The 21,783-nt window shown below is 32.5% G+C and overlaps 1 protein-coding gene across 1 annotated transcript; it reads left to right on the top strand.

Annotated features, from left to right (window-relative positions):
* Positions 1 to 6,328: 6,328 nt before the first annotated feature.
* LOC107935637 (probable LRR receptor-like serine/threonine-protein kinase At3g47570) lies at positions 6,329 to 7,193 on the top strand. Its single transcript, XM_016868258.2, has 2 exons — positions 6,329 to 6,824; positions 7,150 to 7,193. Exons 1-2 carry the CDS (start codon positions 6,329 to 6,331, stop codon positions 7,191 to 7,193), a joined length of 540 nt encoding a protein of 179 aa, XP_016723747.2.
* Positions 7,194 to 21,783: the final 14,590 nt, after the last annotated feature.

Below are 21,783 nucleotides of genomic sequence, written 5' to 3'. Positions count from 1 at the left end.
GCCTTCTTATCTTCACATCTAAGCTCAACCTAGAATTGCTATTGCAGCTTGAAAGGAGGTGAGTCAAATGTCTTGGATCTATTCTTCCTTCATCAGTGATGATAGACAAGGAATGAAGATATTTACTTTAAACGATGGCTGGGTTCCTACCCAACTCCTCCGTGTAAAAATCTTCAATATTGAAGTGCCCTTGAATCTCCAACTCTCTAATATTTGTCATGTTAATAAGATCCTTTAGGTAACAATTTTTTGTGTTGAAATTCACAAGTGTTTGGAGGTTTTTCAATATACCCAACTTCAACTTTGTTTTGCTTTTACATTTGCTAGGGAGATATAAATGTATTAGTTTCTCCATCCTCCATATCACGTTAGGTACACGAATAGAGTTTGACCATCTTCCTATAATTCTTAAATCCAATGTTTGCAAGAACCTTAAGTTGCCTAGAGATGATGGCAACTTTGAACTCCAGAAGTTCAAATCCCTTAGTCTAAAGAATCTTAAATGGATGAGTTTACCAATGTCATTGGGTAACTTGCATCCTGCATCTCCTCCTCTTTCGTAATCTAAGACTCTTAAGATAATTAAAATTATTGAAACATAAATTTCCAAACCAGTGGATTGAAAAATTCATCTTCGTGGTAATCGTAGTACCTTACCATTGTCAATAGTAAAACCTTTTCCAGTTCCTCGTCCGGTAAAAACGCATCGAAGAACAAAAGTGATCGAAGACATGGACTTTTAATGCATTGAATCGGAAACAATTTGTGTACAGAAATCCTGCGAACCCTCCCAATTGTGGCTAACTGGCACGCATTTGACTGATCAGCAACATATAAGAATTTTTCTTGTTTAGCCTTTGACAAGCATACATCTCTCATTAGATCATGCATATGAAAACTTCTCATATTTAAGGTTTCGACGTCTCTTTCTCGTACTTGAATCATGCACCTCTCCACAAGCTCCATTAAGTATCGTTCTGTCACATCTTCCGCTATTTGCCCTTCATCTCCTTCCTTCTTCTTGCTTTGATGAAACAATACCTTCGGCAACCCATAACTGAATCAATCTATCCACAGGTATCTCATAATCCTCTGCAAAATGGCTTAACTAAAGGAAACATGATTTTAAATAGGGAGGCAAATCATCATAGCTTAATACTAACACATCTCTTACTACTTCACATTTATCGTTCTTCAAGTATGATTTCATATTTGCAGATACCTTCAGCCATTCAGTTCATGAAGGATACTTTATAGCCAAAATTCCTCCCAATATAATGATGGCTAATGGAAACCCTGCACAGTGTTTAACCATGTCATCTCCTAACTCTTTCATTTTCGCATCAATTTTATAGCCAGTATAATACCAAAACAAAGTTTCAAAAAGATGAGTGATAATTTCAAAACCAGACTATTTTTTGTTCTTTTATTCCAGGTAAAACTCCTTTGACGTATCAACTACCGTAGGGCAGGAGGAGTTCTATTAGACAACCCATGCTTTTTTCTTTTTTCTTTGCACAAATGGAGAGTTTCGGATGCAATTCGTATACCGGATAGATTACCATATATAACACAAAATTTCTCCACCGATTCCTTCTAGTCGAGCCTCCCGGTCTGTCATTATACCCCGAGAAGTAGAAAGAATTACAATCCCCATCCCGCCTAAAATCCTAGGGATTTGTTGATAGTTAGAATAGATTCGTAGACCTGGTCGACTGATCTGTCGTAAATTTAAAATAGTTCTATGTGGTCCTTTTCTATTCCTTTTATGTCGTAGGGTTAAAACCAAAAAATATTTGTTGCGTTCCCGATGTTTCCTTACGTTATCGATAAAATCTTCTCGTAAAAGTATTTTAACAATGTTTTCAGTGATGTTAGTAGATCCTATTTGAATTGTTCCTTTTCTATTCATATCAACAATTCGTATAGAGGTTATTATGTCAGCAATAGTGTCTTTAGTAATTAACCATAACATTGACATCTTAAACAATTTCAAATAATTAGTGAAGCAGGATGCTATGCAAGTTACCCACAACATTACATTTTAGTAATTAACCACAATATTACCACCAATTTAACAATTTGAAAAGTTATTAAAAATAAATAAAATGTTTTTTAACAAGTGATTTCTTGCATGTGATTCACTTATGCACTTAGTATATCAAATGTAAATTATTAATACAACACCACTTGAGCCTACTGTCTTTAAGTAAAATGAGAAATTAGAAAGTTTTATTGTACTAAGTTTTAAGGCTATATTTTAATAGGAGAAATTAAAAAATAGATCAACTAAAAAGATTGCGAGGAGCAATTATAAATCATACTTTTATATAGATTTTAGACAGATTACAGATTATAGTAAATTTTTTTTGTAAAATTAACACAACTTATTTAACTAATAACTCTTCACTTAATTTATGAGATGAAGGATGAAATGATTGAAAAAGTGAAGACACATATATAAGCATGAAGGAAAGAATAAGGAGATGAAAGATCAATATTTTATGAAGTGGTGTATGATATTCTTATTCGTTAGTGGACTAAGAGTAGTACATCACTTTATTGCATGGCTCATTCATTGAATCCGAGGTAAATTTTAATGACATATCTTCGATTGTTAGTTGTTATTATAAGATAAAATATATGATATATTTTTTTACTTATTATAAATTAATAAAATTTGATTATATTTGTTTATATAGGTATTATTGTAGTTTTCTTTTACTTGTTATAAATTAATAAAATTTGATTATATTTGTTTATATAGATATTATTGTAGTGAATGGCTTGATGAAGTACCAAATCGCCTTCCTCTATATAAGGATGTAAAAATCTGAGAGGAAAGGAACTAGTGTTGAAAATGATATTTTCCTTCTACCGAAGAAAGGAAGATGATTTTTCAAGAATTTGCTAGACTTTCAAGAGTACTTGATAATTTTGATTCATTTGATTCACTACAAGATAGATGACTTTTAGATCTTAAGTCTTGGAGGTTAATTCACGGGGCTTCCATACCTAACTTCAAAACTTGACCTTAAAAGCTTCTTGGACAGCCTTACTCATCATCTTGTTGTCAGAGGAATTGGAGCACATATTCTGTTATCCACTCAATGAGGAGAAACAAGATGAGTCCTCAATGTGCAGAAGATTTAGTATTTGTGCATTCTAATCTTTAATTTCTTTCAAGAAATACTCATCGTTACAAAGGAGATGATAAGGTATGTGATATTGGAGGTAATGTATTTGACTCATTTGAAGGAGTTGGAGTTCTTAAAGTTGCTAGCTTATCTTTTGATAAACTGGACAAGAAGATGGTAATTTTTACCAATGATGAAGAGATTGGAAATGCTAATGCTATGAATTGAACTTAGAGAGTGTTCTCTTTTTGCCTATTTTTGTACAAGCCTTTTTATTAGCGGTATAGATTGAACTTGAAAATGACCTTTGTTATGAGTTATGACATATTTTGTTTAATGAAATTGAACTTAGAAATGTATTACTTATGTTATGTCATATTTTGTGTAATGATAGAGAGCTTTATGTGAAAACAGAAAAGAAAAAGAAGAGATTATTTATTAATGGGAAGTATCAACATTTTCATTCACATGAAGTACTTTAACATAATATATATAAAATTTTATTGTCGTGTTCTGTTGTACCCGTATCCGCAATTTAAAAAAATTATTGTGTCGTCGTATACGTATCATGTCATACCCGTATTATGTGTCTATGTCAATTACTGTTTTGTTCAAAAATTTGTCAAAGGTGAAAATTGCAGAAGCATTTTTGAAGGAGTGTCTGTACTAGTGCTAACTAGGAGTAGCACTGGCTACATAGATAACTAAATATCTTTGGGCTGTAGTTTTTTATTATTATCTTGGGCTATCTGTCAGCCCATTCTTAATATCCAAACTTCACTTAGCAAGAGTTCTTGGAGATTTGTTTCGAATGGATCAAAGCAATCATCATCCCTTAACTTATGTATTGGATCAGATCAAGCCATAGAAAGAAGGATATCCGGTTGATTCAAGCCATAGAGTCTTACATTTGTTGTATGAGGTTCTAAGATAATAGATATTTTCTCTAGCTAAGGCCCTGTAGATGTAAGGAACCCTAACTACATAAACATCCCTTGCGTTCTTTATTTTTTTTCCTGCATTTTTCATTACTAGTGCATGAAGGAATTGATGCGGCTCTTAACACTGCTCGAATCAAACTTCAAATATCAATTTCATCTCAACAACAATAATAAACATTTCATTAAAACATAATAATTAGCTGAGTTGTCTAACAACTTGATAATATCGTAACAAACGGATTTTTCTTTAAACCTCTGAAATCATTCAACGCTGAATGATTATTTTACGTCCATTCACTTAAGAATGAATTGAAAAAAAAACTGTGTCCTGTAAATTAAAGGACTTAAGAAAAAGAAATGGAAGAAGAAAGGAGAAAAACATGTACATGAATTAGAAAAAATAATAAAAGAAGAGAGAAAAAGGTTAAATTCAATTATTAGTCCCTATACTTTTTGAATTGATTAATTTCAATCTTGACTCAAATAGTAGCAGTTAAATCTGTTTGGTTATGTTCAATTACTAGTCTTATACTATGCACACAATTATAGATTTAATCCATATTCTCTAACTAGATCATTCTAAGTCCCCATATTTATCGAATTTTGAAATTTCAATATTGACGCAAAAGATCTTTATTAATCCATTAACTAATTTTTTAGTGAGTAATATGTAAAAAAAAACTAACATGACATTACACATATGATAATATGTTTCTCACATCAAAGTTGGAAAATAATATAACTTAATTGAATGAAATTAATAGTTCACCATTTGGAGGGGACTGAAATTTTAAAATTTGAAAAGTAAAAGAACTAAAAATAATCAAATTAAATTACATGGATTAAAAAAACTTTCACAAAGTACAAAGACTAATGACAAAGTTTAACCTTTGAAAAAAAATCCAAAGTTATATATACAAGGGTACTTTTGTATATATCTATGGGTAGGACGAGGCAAATTATTCCTAAACTTGAACTTGTCTTGCCCCGACTAATTTTAAAACCAAAATCCGTCCCATCTCACCCCAAACCCGATTTCAAAAATAAAAAATTTGACCCTAACAAATTGGGTTGAGTTGAAATCTGTCAGATTTATTTTTTTTTGCCATCCTTAAGTATTAACAACCATATTATTATTGTTGCGTAAAGTATTTGACAGCCACATTTTATAGTTGTTAAAATAAATTATTGGCAATGGTTTACAAACGTCGCAAAAGTAATACACAACCAATTAAATATTGTTACAAAATAATATTTGACAGTCAATAGTTTTATTGTTATGTAAGAGATTTAGCATCTAAATTTACATTGTTGCAAATTCTAATTTGTAACCAATATATTATTGTTAGGTAATAGGTTTTATAAATAAAATATTATAATCGTGATAAAGATATCGTAAACATTTTTAGACAAATAAATGAAGTCATTGCTAAAAAAAAATATATTTGAAAATTACATAATTGTCTAATTTGCAAAATCGTCGTGTATATACTCAAGAAAACGAAAGTATATACATCATTTAACAATGACATTTAGCATTAGAATTCATATTAGCATAGACAGAAGTTAATTGTGTGAGGTTAGCAGGATCTTTCTCAGCTTTTTAGGATCATTTATTTAAGGCAACACGAAATATCATAAACAAACTTAATCTTGGATGTATTTGTGGAAAACCAAGATAATGACAAAACAAGAGTGCAGGATTCCGTCACTTGAGAATTATAATACTCCATGTGAACAACTTTTGCATTTTACATCGTTCATCGGGTCTTTGTTTACAAAATAATTTTTTTTATCTTGAAACCAGGATCATTCCATCGATGTGTCCTTTTCAATCTCATTAATTTCCTCTAAATTTTCCTCGAATTTTTTTATTGAAGCTTTAATAATGTACATAATTTTACGGTATGACATGTTAATCATAATGTTTTCTTTTTATCAAAATTATTAAGATTTAGAATCTATGACAAAATATGGAAGTAGGGTGCATAGTCAACGCGGTAGATATGAGGTTTTCATTTTTCACCTTACGTCAATTGTTTAGACTCTTTTTATATTTGGAATTTTCGCAGAATATGATAACCTTTTTTACTTGTACAACGATTGGAGGCCTGAATTATTATTATTATTATTATGATTTATGAAGGGACTGGAATCGAAGTATTTAAAGAATATTCAACTAACATTACGAAAATATTAAATTCAGCCGTTTTGCTCTTTATGATTTGCTTTGTACCCACACCCAACTTTATGGCTAAAACCATCTTCCTCCCCTTTCCTATGTTTGCGCTGTTGGTGATTTTTGGTGCTATTTTGTCTGTAAATTCACTCAATATCACCGCTGATCAATTAAATCTTCTAGCACTGAAATCTTATATAAGTCATGATCCTCATCTCTTAGTAACCAATTGGTCTACTTCTACTTCAGTTTGCAATTGGATTGGTGTCACTTGTGGATCCAGACACCACAGAGCCATTGCTCTGAATTTGTCAAATATGGATCTCACAGGCATCATCCCTTCCCAATTGGGGAATTTATCTTTCCTTGCTTGGCTCGACATTCATAACAATAATTTTCATGGCTCTTTACCCATTGAGCTAACTAATTTACATCGTCTGAAATATTTAAACTTTAATAACAACAGTTTCAATGGAGAAGTCCCGTCATGGTTTGGTTACTTTCCTAAACTTCAAAGTCTATCTTTATCCGATAACTACTTCAATGGTGTTGTCCCATCTATTCTAGGTAATTTGTCAAAATTAGAACACTTGTTATTGTATAACAACGATTTTAAAAGATAAATTCTTAGAACGATTGAAAATCTTTCAAACTTGATATCGGTATATTTGAATGGTAACTCTTTTCAGGTTTCATACCTTTCTCGATTTTCTTTTTTAAATTTGAACCGATTCAGCCCTCAGCCGATTATTTGATGTCAAATAAGTACCATTGTTAGTCACGTCAGCAATTTTAGTTCAAATTGTGTTATTTATTGCATGTGGGAATTTTATCATAGTGATGCCCCTTGTCTAAATTGTCAGTTAATGAATATTGATTTTATTAACTGCAGGTTCTGTTCCTTCCTCAATCTTTAACATTTTTCCGTTGCAGTAGCAAAATATTTCACTGCAATACAAAAAATCTTTTGGTTATCTCTCTTTGAATATGGTTGATTACTTTATCTTGACTTTTTTGGACGTCAACTTTTTGGGAAAAAAATCCAAAAACTTCATTCAATATTTGGAGAGCATTTAATTATAAGTTTGAGGAAAAAGTTCAAAAATTTCAGAGAGTTCTAGCTACGATTATAGGTCTTACCGCAAAGATACTCATTCGCACTATTATACTGAACAAAACAAAACATAATTCTATCACCAAATTAATTTGACAAATTTAATTATATGTTTCAGGCGATATTTCATCAACTAGAAGAAACGTGACTTCACTCAAGGTCATTGATCTTTCTATGAACAACTTAACAGGTACAAAATTGATTTTCTTTTCCTTGTTACAATTATGCAATCTTTTTCTTTTCTCGTGGCACTCTGTTATATATTATTCATTACCTTTATATTCTCATCCCCGATGCCTTTACCACTAACGGTGGCTCCTTCAATTTGTTCCAAAGCATTACGATCCCTATCCCTGCCTCAATCCATCCGGATGTACATCAGACTACAACAAATCTTGACTACTGTTGGTACCACAAGTATTTTCCAAGGCCACCGCATTAATTGCTTCTCGAGGCACATGTTTCCTTCTTCTATCCATTTTTTGCTGCCAGTCTCCTCTAATGAAGATGCACACTTCATAGAGACCTTTTGATTAGCATGAACACTAAAACAGATTCCATGAACCCAATTTTTTAAACTTCCCTAGATTCTTACAAGTATGAATTCTTCATTGAATGAAACTATAGTGACCCTTTTTTTTTGTGATCTCTTGTGGTGTTTTTTTTCCACTTAGGGATTTATAAATTTTAGGTTTCTTTTCATTATAATTAAATTGTTTGGTGCTATCTAAGTAGTATTAAATTGAATGAAATTTACATTTAAAAAAAAAAAGAAGGAAAAGAAAGCATATGCCTATAGTATACTCAACAAAGAAACCATGGGTATGCTAGAAAAATATTAATAATTTTTAACATATTTAATTATATATTTCAGGTGAAATTTCATCCAGTATTGGAAACTTGGCTTCTCTCCTTTACATCGATCTTTCTTATAACAATTTATCAGGTAATATCACATTTTATATATTATTAATGTAAGCAACTATTTTAGACGCATATGCCTTGGAAATCTTTTAAACTTGACTTGGTTATACTTGGATAACTTTGATTATCTTGAATGTATTTTTCCATAAAAAAATTGGTTTGACAACTAACAAATTTTTCATTGCAGGTTGTCTGCCATCAAGAATATTTGATAACTTTTCGAAATTGCAAGTACTTAACTTAAAATGGAATCGGATTTTCGGTAAAATTCCAAGTAGTTTATTCAAGTGTAAAGAGCTGTCGTATTTATCATTATATAACAACGCTTTGGAGGGAAGTATACCTAGAGAGATTGAAAATTTGACTTCGCTCCAAGATTTATATCTTGATTACAACAACCTCAAGGGTAAGCAATTCCTCATTATTGTTTTATTCATTTTTCTTATATAATTTCAATCAACAATTGTTTTAAATATTGAAGTATGGAATTAAACAATAACTATTTAGTTTAATGCTAATAAAAATGAACTTAGTCATACAGTAAATCTTTATTTGTTTTTGTGTCAATTGAGTCATCTTATCAAGTATGACTTCACTCCTCTTGTCAGGTTTGCCATCTTATAAGGACTCGTTTTAAGCCTTTAACTGAACTCTTCAGATTTTGCACTTTCGTTTCCTTAGAACTTTTTAATTGAAGTGATGAATATCATATTTGTTAACCTAGAACTAATGTTTGTTCATATTGATGGTGACCATTGTTATACGATGTCTTTTCGAGTTCAGTGCTCGATAGATTTTTTGGATGCTTCCGTTTTTTTCTAGTGATCTCTTGTGGTGGCTTTGTGGCAGAGGGTTTTATAATATTTCGGTTTTCTTCTGAGTAATTAAAATTAGTTGGAGCTGGCATAAGTACTCTCAAATTGAATGAAATTTACATGTTAAAAAAAAAAAAACACAACAGCATACGCCTATAGTGCTCACGAAGAAACTGAGGATATGGTAGAAAAATATTAGAAAATTTTAATATATTTAATTATATGTTTCAGGTGAAATTCCACTCGTTTTTGGAAATTTGACTTCTCTAATTACACTCAGTCTTTCTTATAACATCTTAACAGGTATAGTATGGTATTTTTATCTTTTCTTTTTGGTACATTTATGCAAATCTCTTTTAGTTGCAATAGAATTTTGTTATATTATTAATTAGCTTTATAATTTTTTGGTTTCTTAATATAATACTATTCTTTTGGTACCTTAACAATTTTGACATTAGAAAATGTAGGAAATACTGATAAATGGGAGAAAATTCAATAATTTGAATTAAAAATTAGTTAAATTCAATGATCCAAATATGAATTACTTGAATATTAAACTCAAATGAATCTATTCCAAAATTATTTAGACAATTGAATTGATTTTTTAAACCATGTTCAAGACAAAAAGAAAAAATTGCACAGAGAGAGAGAGAGAGCGCTCATATCATCTAAGTTCTTACTAGTTTCTTTACTGCTCGTCTCCTGAATCCCTGTTCTCTTAGAATCTACAATTCCTTAAAAACTTTAATGTCAAAATTACAGCAATGGTATGACACATTGCATTCTTATGGGGAGAACGTAGGTTCAAACTTTGGAAACAATATTGTTGGGAGGGACAGCCATAAATTTCGAACATGAACCGCAAAACGAACATGCATAATATAAAAAAAAATGATACATGTTCTGTTGCATTCGAATTCTCCTTTTGGTTTTTACAAGTCACCTTCGTCCAAAATATGGTTATAGCAAATTTGTCATCAATACGGTTGCCCAACACCCTAAACCTATTCAACATGTGGTTATAGCCCTTTCATTACACGACACTATAGAGATCTCTTTCAACATCAATGAAAAATGTTTTTCTTATTTTTCCTTGGTTGGTAAAATTTTTTGTCCACGATTTGATAATTTGTTCAAGGTCAAGTTGGTGTTGATATCATATACACGTAAAAATTTCAAAAATATGTCCTTATGTACAATATGGTTGTTGATTTCCTAGCAAAAATGGCATCCATATATCTTGTTTGCTTTATATACGTGGTTGTAGAAGAGTGACCTGTTTTGTAATTGTCATCTTTATGTTTAACGGAATATAGCTATGATTTTCTTTATGGAAAAAATTGTTCATCCACAATTGTTATGCCTTCTTGACTGGAATGAATTGAAGTGATGAATTTCATTGTCTTGGTTGATTTTTGAGATTTTTGGTGATATCTAATCCTCCTCCTCTACACCTATGAATTGTGTTATATGGTATTTTCGTGTTCAGTGCTTGAAACTTTTTTGATGTCTTGGGATAGGGATTTATTAAATTTGAGTTTCTTCATAATTATTAAAACTATTAGATGCTGTTATAAATAATATAAAACTGACTGAAATTTACATGTTTACAAAATAATAAAGGAAACAGATGCAGAAATTCTACTAGAAAAATGTTAGTAAATTTTAATATATTTAATTTTATGTTTCAGGTGAAATTCCATCTGTTATTGGGAAACTCACTTCTCTTGTTATCGTAGATTTTTCTTTTAACAACTTAACAGGTATAATTTTTTTTTTAATTTATGCAATCTATTTTAGCTTCTTAATACAATGCTTTTGGCTTAGAAAAACATGAGACCTACAAATAATAAAATTAACTTGAGAATATAAGAATTAGTAGAAAGCAACAATTAGGATCATATATAGAGAGATTGGTAATAATTTTATTTCTTTAATAAACAAGAAAAACAAATAAGGGGGGTTTAGAATTAAAAAATTAAAACTAAAATTAAATAAAGTAAAAAAAATCATAAGATAAAATAAAATCAATGTGGAAAAACTCTAGCCAAAGATGAAATCTCCGTTTGATTCATAGATTCGATCATTGACGTAAGAATAACTTCAATACCTTTAATAAATTAGTTCTAGCTGCTAACTCAGTGTCGAATAACCAATCTCTCCTTATCTATTTGGTAATCAAGAAGCAACTCATTTGAAATTAGGTCCCTAACCGATAAATAACCTTGTAACTCAGTGTCCAAGATTTAATTTACCGGTAGCATTAAGAATGAGAAAGACCTAATTCTAACCAACAAACTCACCTCAGCGGGGTTCATTTAAGCTAGATCACACATACACACCATATAATCACAAACTACAACATAAACGAGTTATGCAGTTTGTCACTAGTATTAGAATGAATTAAACAATTACAAATTTAACTATTTTAATTGACTAGACAATTGTTCTGAGCTATCGAATACTGGTCACATACTTAATAAACTTGAGCAATTGTAATTGAAATAGAAGATGGATAAATACCAAAGAACATAGAAGAACTAAAGCACAAATAAGTCTTACGAATTTATTAAATCAAACTTTGATAAAACCCTTGACTATAAAGGTAGATTTAGAAATCCATAAAATAAAGAAAATAAAATAAAACTAAGAACGACTAGGTCTCTACCTTTTTTTAACCTAATAATATCTATTTATAGGGAATAAATATAATAGATAAAATACAAAAGTGCCATTAATTAATTAATGCAAAAGTTTTCAAGACTTCTTGGCAATTTTCGCTTCAAACTGCCAGACCATTTTTAGGAGCCTTCTTGACATTTTTGGGCTTCATCTATGAAATAACATTTAGATAGATCTTTTAATTTCCTTCGAATTGATATATTATGGGTCCAAAATGGAAGTTTATTACTCAAGTTACAACCAAAATACCAAAGTTGCACTGTGTTGAAAGTTCAAACCGCAAAAACTTGTCAAAAATAAACTTTAAACTCCTTTATCTTGAAGTATTCCCTAACTTAATAATAAATGAAATATAAGCATATATAATATAATTAAGAACATAAATAGCATAATTCAAAAGGAGAAATATTGTAAATAATTAAGAAATTATGCACTTGTCAAAATACAAGCACAAATATATTTGTTCTTACCACTACACTCAATTTAATTATATGTTTCAGGTGAAATTCCCTTAGTTATTGGAAACATGACTTCTCTCGAGAGGATTTTTTTTTCTGGTAACAAATTAACAGGTATAATATCAATTTTCTTCTCCTTTTTGATGTTACAATTATGCAATCCCATGCAGTTGCATTAGTTATTTGTTATATATTATTGACTAGCTTTACAATATTTTAGTTACTTAATATAATATTTTTGGCTTTAAAAAAATTAATTATACATCTTATACTTTGACCTTAGAAGCTCGAATTAGTAGCTTTAACAAACACAGTAGGTTGATCAACTTTCTTACTTGCTAAAGGATAACCAAGGCCCTTTATGACCAAACTCGAATCTCATTGTGGTCAAGATTTCATCAAGCTTTTCACTCTTCCCACTGAACCTCTTTAGAATAACTTCGGACTCTCAGTAAGCTCTTTCTTAATATTCTTTAAAACCTCATCTTTCTCTTGCTCTAGTCTTTCAAACTTCCCCTTTTTTTTCCCTTCAAATTGCTCTCTCTTTCTCTGAAGTCATCATTTATTTGACACACAATTTTTAATTTTTTGATCATTTGGAAATATGTATCTTCAAGTGTTCCAATGTCATAATCAGGTTCTTCACTTGTTTCATAACCTGTCTAGATAGGACTTTGAACAGCAACATTGAAGGCCTCATAGTTATTTATCTCCTCTTTAGAGTCTAAAAATTCACTTTCATCCTCTTTGTCACTCCAAGTAACTGTTTAGAACTTCTGCTTCTCCTTAGTGTTGGTGTGAAAAATAGAACATTGATAATGACAATGTATCGCAAAGAAAAAAGAAAGAAAAATAAAGAACACACAGATTTTTACGTAGAAACCCTTTCGGGGAAAAAACCACGGGCAGAGAAGAAGATAATTCACTAGGTCGAATTCGAACGAATACAAGAGGAGTAGACTATGTCTATTTATAGGCTTGAAAAACCATATTCTAATAGAATGAGTGTATTAAGGTTGAAACACCTTATTCTAATCAATATCAAATAGAAGAAGTGTAATAAGGTTCAAAAACCTTATTCTAAAATAAAATAAATGAAGTGTAGTTATATATGGAATTTACTTTTATTTTATTTTACCACTGTGTTTTATTTTAACAAGGATTCGGGTCACTCAGTTCTAATAATCTTTACCTTGACACGAATTCTCAATGAACAAGTTCTTTACCTTTTCCATGAAACCCCTTAAGGGGTATTTTTTAACAATGAACACCAACCAAGTCTAAGAAATGCTTAAACTTTGTTATGGGAAGTGACTTAGTCATCATATCTGCAGGATTTTCATGAGTCTAATTTTGCTCACAACAATATCACCACGAGCAATAATATCATGAACAAAATGATACCGAACATCAATGTGCTTTATTCTCATGAAACATTTGATCTTTTGTAAGAAAGATGACACTTTGACTATCACAAAATACTGTACTAATTTGAAGGTCTTTATTAAGTTAACTAAAGAGTCCCTTCAACCAAATGGCTTTTTTACAAGCCTTAGTAATTGCCATGTACTCAGCTTTAGTAGTAGAGAAAGTGACTATAGTTTGCATAGTGACTTTCTAACTAATTGCACAACCTCCAATTGTAAATACATAGTTCGTGAAAAATCTTCTTTTATGATGGTCTCTAGCAAAATCAGCATCAACATACCCAATGACTCCATTTGTAGTTCCTCCAAACTATAAGAAAACATCAGTAGTACCTCGTAAGTATTTCAAAATCCACTGAACTGCTTTCCAGTGTTCTTTACCAGGATTCGCCATGTATTTGCTAAATGCACTGACTGCATATGATAAATATGGACGTGAACAAACCATAGCATACATGAGAGATCCCACTACACTAGAATATGGAACATATGACATGTACTCAATCTTATCATCTGATTTTGGAGACAAGGCTGATGAAAGTCTAAAATAGTCTGCTAAAGGAGTATTAATAGGTCTAGCACTGTGCATATTGAACCTCTAAAGAACTTTCTCAATGTACCCCTTCTGACTTAAGTACAATTTACTTGTTTTTCTATCTTTAAGGATCTCCATACCAAGTATTTTCTTTGCTGGTCTCAAATCTTTCATCTCAAATTCTTTACTTAGTTGTGCTTTGACCTTTCTTATCTATCATTTATCTTTCGCTGCTATCAACATGCCATCAACATAAAGGAGTAGATACATAAAAGAATCATCACTGTTTTTCTTAAAGTAAACACAACTGTCAAAGTTACTTCTTTTAAAATCATGAGAAGTCTTAAAGGAATCAAACCTCTTGCACCACTATCTTGGTGACTGTTTCAAACCGTAAACGAACTTTTTCAACAAGCAATCATAGTCTTCTTTTTCTAAGACTGTAAAGCCCTTTGGTTGTTGCATGTAAATATCCTCCTCAAGTTCTCCATGCAAAAATGTAGTTTTTACTTCTAACTACTCAAGCTCCAAATCATGCATGGCCACAATATTGAGCAAAGCTCAAATCAAACTATGCTTCACAACTGGGGAGAACACATTTGTGGAGTCCACACCTGGAAACTGACTGTAACCCTTTGCAACAAGTCTTACTTTATATTCGAGTTCTTTAACTCTTTAAGTCCCTTCTTTCTTTTTAAACACCTATTTACAACGAACACCCATTTACAGCAAACAACCTTTTTGCCTTTAGGAAGCTTAACAAGATCTCATGTTTTGTTTTTGTGTAGTGATTCTATCTTCTCTTGCATAACAAATATCCACTTTTCTGAGTTTTCACAGCTAATCACCCTAGACTAATTAGATGGCTCTTGGTTTGTATCTATATTTTCAGTTACATTTAAAGCATAAGCAACTAGATTAGCCTTGGCATACTTTTTTGGAGGTTTAATCTCTCTTCTAGCTCTATTTTTGGCGATAGAGTATTGTGGTGAAGAAACAACTCTATTCTAAATTTTTGTACTGGCTTGAGGAGTCGGCTCTATTGTAGGTTCTGGATTAATCTGATGCTCCACCTGCTTTTGCTATTCTTTATTGGAAGAGTCTTTAAGAGATAAGTTAGGTAGTATAGCAGTTTCATCAAAAATAAAATCTCTGCTAATCATAAATTTTCTATTTTTAGGGTACCATAACTTATACCCTTTTACACCAGTTTTATAACCAAGAAAAACACATTTTTAAATCAGAATAATCAGCAGGATTACCAAACCATACCTCTTGTAGAGTCTTTTTCTCAATGGAAATGTATGGAGATCGACTGATAAAAGAACATGCAGTAGAGGCTGCTTCGGTCCCAAAACAATTTTGGTAAGTTAGCATTTGAAAACATGCATCGAACCTTCTTCATGTTTCTGTCCATTAGTTATGCAACGTCATTTTGATGTGGAGTATGACGAACTATCAAGTGTCTCACGATCTCTTTTGACTTGCACAGTTTATTAAACTTATCAGAAGAGAACTCTAAGCTATTGTTTGTGTAGAGGTGTGTTACTTGTTTTACTATATGTTTTTCAATCATAGTTTTCCAAGACTTAAATGCAGAAAACATATCCCTTTTCTACTACAAGAAAAACACTTAAAGTTTTATGGAAAATTCATCAATAAGTGTTAGCATATAATTAGCTCCACCTTTCGAAGGCACTCTTGATAGCCCCATAGATCAGAATGAATATACTCCAACATTACCTTCGTGTTATAGAATCGAACTCTCTTTTGCTTCCCAAAAACACAGTGCTTACGAAATTTCAGTTTGCAAATTCTTTACCCATCAAGAAGTCCTCTTTTGCTCAATTCTGCCATGCCATTTTCACTCATATGCCCTAGGCACATATGCCAAACTTTAGTAACATCATCATCTGACAAGGAAGAGGAAGTGATAGTTGCATCACCAATAATAGTAAAACCCTGCAAAACATATACTTGACAGTCCTTCTCTATCCTTTCATCACAACGAGAGAACCTTTGGAAATCTTTAAAACCCCACTTTCAATTGTGTTTGTACCCTTTTTAATAAATAGTACTAAATGAAATCAAATTTCTCTTCAATTCTGGAACATGTCGCATGTCACTAAGTGTTCTATCAACTCCATCAAAAATATTAACTTTAATTGTTCCAACACCTACGATTTTAGACGAAGTATTATTTCTCATCAAAACAACGCCTTCAGACACTATTTTGTAAGTTGTAAATCAATCCCGATTGAGACTCATATGGAAGGTGTAACCTGAATTAAGGATCCACTCCTCGCTCACTTTAAAAATTTTGACAGAAGCGACTAGGAGTTCACCATCGCTGTAGTCTTCTACAACATCAGCTTCATTAGATTTTTTTGGTTGTTTTCCCTTTTGATTCGCAACCTCCCTTTTGATCTTGTTCTGTAACTTATAACACTCAGATTTAATGTGCCCTTTCTTCTTGTAGAAGTTATAAGTTTTACCTTTGTTTGAAGACTTCAATCTACCCTTAGATTTACCACGAGGATTCTGTTTGTGTGTCCTTCTATGATCATCATCAGCATTGCGATCTTGTCTCTTACGAACAATGAGACCCTTTCCTTGAGAGTCGGGTTTAACCATAAGATGCTCTATCTTATCATGCGAGGTCAAAGAATCTTAAACATCATCACCTGTGAGAGACTCACGGCTATATAAAATCATGTCTCTAAAGATTGAACAAGACGAGAACAACAAACAAAGTAGAAATTGAATAAGACGAGAACAACGAACAAAGTAGAATCAACCCTAGATTTTCTTTATTATACTGAACTTCTACGACCTCAAGGTCCAAGAGAATTTCTTTAAACATTGTTAAATGTTCGCGCACAGACGCACCTTCCTTCAAACAATTAGCACAAAGACAGTGCTTCAAACGCAGCTTGCTGGTTAGAGTTTTCCACATACATAGCTGCTTCAACCTCTTCCATAATGCAACGACAGTCTTCTCCTTCACATCCTGTAAAATTTTACTAGACAAATATAGATGTAATAGTGTCAAAGCCTTTCGATCCTTACGTTTCTTCTCTTCATCCATCAATGTCGAAGGCATCTTACCTATCCCTAGTAGGGCATCCTTCAGATCCATCTGCGTGAAAACTGCCTGTATCTTAACCTGCCACAACACGAATCTAGTGTTGCGATTCAATAGCGAAATTTCATACTTAAGCGATGCCATTACCGTGATCGAGATAATCAACTCGAAAAGCTTTGATACTAATTTGTGAAAAATAGAATGTGGATAATGGCAATGTGTCACAAAGAAAAAAGAAAGAAAAATAAAGAACACACAGATTTTTACGTGAAAACCCTTTCGAAAAAACTACGGGCAGAGGAGAAGATAACTCACTATGTCGAATTCGAATAAATACAAGAGGAGTAGACCATGTCTATTTATAAGCTTGCAAAACCATATTTTAATAGAAGGAGTGTAGTAAGGTTGAAACACCTTATTCTAATCAATATCAAATAGATGAAGTATAATAAGGTTAAAAAACCTTATTCTAAAATAAAACAAAAAAAAGTGTAGTTTTATATGGATTTTACTTTCATTTTATTTTACCACTGTGTTTTATTTTAACAAGGATTCGGGTCACTCAATTCTAATAGTTGGCATATTCTGATTGAATATAGCCAAAACCTTTACATTCAAAGGACTGAACCTCTTTCTTCTTATTCTAAGAGTTTTATTCTTTTGGTCAAAACATTGAAGGCAATGTTCTTCTTAGGTTTCAACTTGTCATGCTTTCTTTAATATCTCAAAGGTTCTAAGAGAACCTAACAGCTCATGCAATCTAAGAGTGGTGATATCCTTAACTTCTTTTATTACTGTGACTTTGATAACAATGTATTCTGAAAGTAACCGCAAAAACTTTTCTCACCAGTTTAACCTTGAAAAACATTCACCAAGATGAAATATCTCATTAGTTTTGTCACATAATCTAGCATGGTAGTCATGATTTGCAATTTGGATATTCAAAAAGTTGCATTCTCTCTATGCTGGTTCTGTAAGATGGTCAAAGCTTCTTTTGTTGATTTACAAGTTGATACCATTTTGTATTGCCCCATGTCAACCCAACTGAATATAGTATACAAGGCTTTGGGGTTTTTATAAGCAACCCTTGCCCTTCTCTCATCAGCAGTATATTGATTATTTTCCTTAGCCTTTATTGTTCCATAAGAATCAATTTCCTCAAGTTTTGTCCATCCTTCCTTAATATTTTCCCATGTAGCTTCATAAATGGACATTATAAGTCCCTCATTCAAGTTTTACAATAAGCATAGTTTGAGGATCCAACAACTAATCTTAAGATATGGAACTTCCTGCTTTTATGGTCTCCATGGTAGCAAAATGTGATAGGATCATCTTCAAACAACTCTTGAAGCCTACTCTGATACCAATTGAAAAAGCAATAAGTTTACTTCTTGTTCAAACTGATGTCTAGGCACGAGTTTGAACAAGACAATGAACAAAGGCAATGACCAAAGAGAGTAAAGGAAGAGATAAACATACAAGCTTTATTAATACAGTTAAAAATAATACTACTCCGTAGAGCCTCGCTTGTGAATAATTTGTTCAACAATTAATCGAGTATCCTATTGACTAAAGCCCAATCTACTCTTACACAAGAATCATTCACTCAAATTACCTCACTTATAGTGAGTTTAAAACTCTCCAACAAACCTATGAAATAAGTGTTAAATACAAGTAAAAATCAACAACAAAGATACTAGCAAAAGCAACATAAGTAGTCCTCCAGAAATTTGTATCAAACTATGTGAATAAGCTGCCTATTTATGGGCAATATCAAAAACTCCCCTTGGTAGTTTTGTGAAGATAGGATTGTAATTTTAATTTCATAATTATCAAGGATAAAAACCTCCAATATTTATCTCAATATAAAATGTTATAAGCTAAGTAAAAATCAACAGCTTAATGACCAAGTAAATGACTTATAAGATAAACATAAGTCTTATGGGATAAGGCATGTCGATCAACCTCATTTAGGAAGAGATAAAACATGATTTAAGGATCATTTAGTTATAGAGAAAATAATTAGAGAGGTTAAAGTCAAAGCGCCAACAACGAACTCTACTTGAATTGTCCTAAAGAAATGTCCAAATTGTTGCCTAAAGGTTTGTCTGGACATCTATTCGAACATGGGAATAACCAAGGAATGCAATGAGCTATTTGAATATGAGTTGAAACATTAGCAATAGGACAACTAGAGTCCCAACAAGATTCGCAAATAAGCTTGGATTTCTGAAGTCATTGCCAACTAAAATTTCACAACAAAACAATGCTTAATCAATAAGCTCTCCCTATCAATAAAATTTTTGGTCTTTTTCATTTTTATATTTCTACTTTCACAACCCTTATATTCTTCTTTTTTACATATTGAGTCAAAATCCTTAGCAATGTGTCACGGCACTAGAACTTTAGTCTCGTGTCTCGTGCAGCCTTAGGAGATCATTTTGATACAAAAATGCCTAAGTCAGCCTAACCACCAAACAATTGGGGATTCATAAAGAATTCCCCCAAGACACCAATTTATATAGCGAAAGAAATTTAGCCAAAAGAAGGCTCAAAAGAATAGAAAGCCAAAGAAAATTATGCACGAGCGATGTTTGAGTAAATGCTCTCAATTGTATTACTTTCTCTCAAAGAATACAAGAAACAATGATAGAATGGAGTGAGTTACAAGTGAGGGAGAGAGTCTTTATCTATAGTTGAGCTCCTCAAAATCAATGGTCTAGATCAAGTTAAATCGACAAACAAGATTAGTCTATCCTTTAAATCTAGAGATTTACAAGATTACATAATGAATTTACATAATCAAATTAAATCTAAACTTATAAGATATGATTTCCCTCAATCTTTTAAGATTAGTATCCCTATTTACCAAGGTAGTCTATGTTGTCATATCTTCATCATTTGGCCACCTAGGTTTCAATCTAACAAGCTTCTCCAAAAGCTCTTTGAATCGGGCCAATTTTTGTAGGCCAAATGATCCCTATGTCAATGATAGACCTCTATGGGATGCATTATGTGTGATGGTCACGGGCTTTAAACTACGATCCGTGACATTCTCCCCCACCCGTTCTTGTAATGCCCTTTTTGTGCCTACGGAATGACACTGACTTGATTCACCTCGGTCTCGTCTTATCTCGACGCCTTAGCTTTTTCTTGACTAATCTTACTATTGGGTCGTCCCTTCCTTTAGAACTTTTACCTCGACTTTCGTCACCTCTTAACTCGAACCGTCCAACTCGTCAGTACATCTTATTGGTAAAAATCCACGGCTCTCTCTTGCCCACATTCTAACTCGCTTCTAATGAAATCCTCTTGATTCACAAAACATGGCTTTGAATTTCCTATAGTGTTTTTGTTTCCTTGCTTAAGAGCTTTGAAAGGGCCCCTACGTTCTTACCAAGTTAACAAGTTAGAATGTAAAATACTACCAAAGTGTTTGAAATGTACCTTACACGTCACATTTAGTTGAGTCAACTATCCAGCTTGCATCACCACTTTCCCAAAGTTTGATGCACAACCTACCTTACCTAAAGGTGGTAGCTCCTCCAATGTGTCAATAGAAGTGAGCCTCTTTGATCCTAGCTTCAAAGTTTGCATCGCTACTTTTTCCTCTAAGTCTGATGCACAACTCACCTCTTTTATGGGTGAAAGCCTCACCAATGACTTGGCCAACTCGGTCGCTTTACTCAAATTGAGTTTCATTGGTTCTAGCTTCACTATTTTCATCGCCACTTTCCCATAAGTCTGATGACAAACTTACCTCCTCCTTGGGTGGAAGCCCCTCCGATGACTCAATATGCTCCGATGGTTCTTTTTCTTTGACCATCATTTGCTTTGTATAATTCCACAACTCATGCAGACCACGACACAAGAATCACTTTACACGCTTCTTTTTGCTCCTCTTTGCCTTCTTGGCTTCAACTTTTCCCTTGTTTGAACCAAGATTTTTAAGCTCATTGTCTGACACATCGTCCCTTTTGATGGTAGACTTCCTCGGACATTTTCGCAACCTATGTGGACCATGACACAATAAGCACTCCACTGGCTTTTTCTCATCTTCGACCTCATTGGCTTCAACACTCTTACACTCGAACCAAGTCTCACAGCCTTACCTTCCAGGTTGTCCTTCTTAGAAAGCGCAGATTTCTTTGGACATTTCTTCAACAAATGTGACCATCATAAAAAAATCATCTCAACTTTCCTCTCTTTTTATTGGGTTTATTCTTCTTAACTCATGGTTTCACATTATCACTATCATTTTCATTGCCGTTGCCACTATCTTCCTCGTGATTCCTTTCACATATGCCCCTTTCCTTGGACTTGGAAGACTCAAGCTTGTCTTTCCCTATACTAAGCTTGACCACCGTTTCCACTATCGTCATGGCTTTCAATAGCTCTTGGACACCTCCTCGTTCCAATTCTTGTCTGACCCATGACTTTAATCCATTATTGAAAGCAAGCAATGCCTCTATCTTGGTCATGTCTA

Source organism: Gossypium hirsutum, chromosome D11, assembly GCF_007990345.1.
Source record: "Gossypium hirsutum isolate 1008001.06 chromosome D11, Gossypium_hirsutum_v2.1, whole genome shotgun sequence".
In the NCBI taxonomy this organism is placed as follows: domain Eukaryota; kingdom Viridiplantae; phylum Streptophyta; class Magnoliopsida; order Malvales; family Malvaceae; genus Gossypium; species Gossypium hirsutum.
Note: the sequence above shows the minus strand (reverse complement) of the source record. Positions and strands in the feature narration are given on the sequence as shown.

What these genes read in the sequence shown, in the direction of transcription:
- LOC107935637 (XM_016868258.2), top strand. Translation starts at nt 6,329, where the DNA reads ATGGCTAAAACCATCTTCCTCCCCTTTCCTATGTTTGCGCTGTTGGTG. An exon ending in TGTTGTCCCATCTATTCTAG is followed by an intron (nt 6,825 to 7,149) that starts GTAATTTGTCAA and finishes TATTAACTGCAG; the next exon opens with GTTCTGTTCCTTCCTCAATC.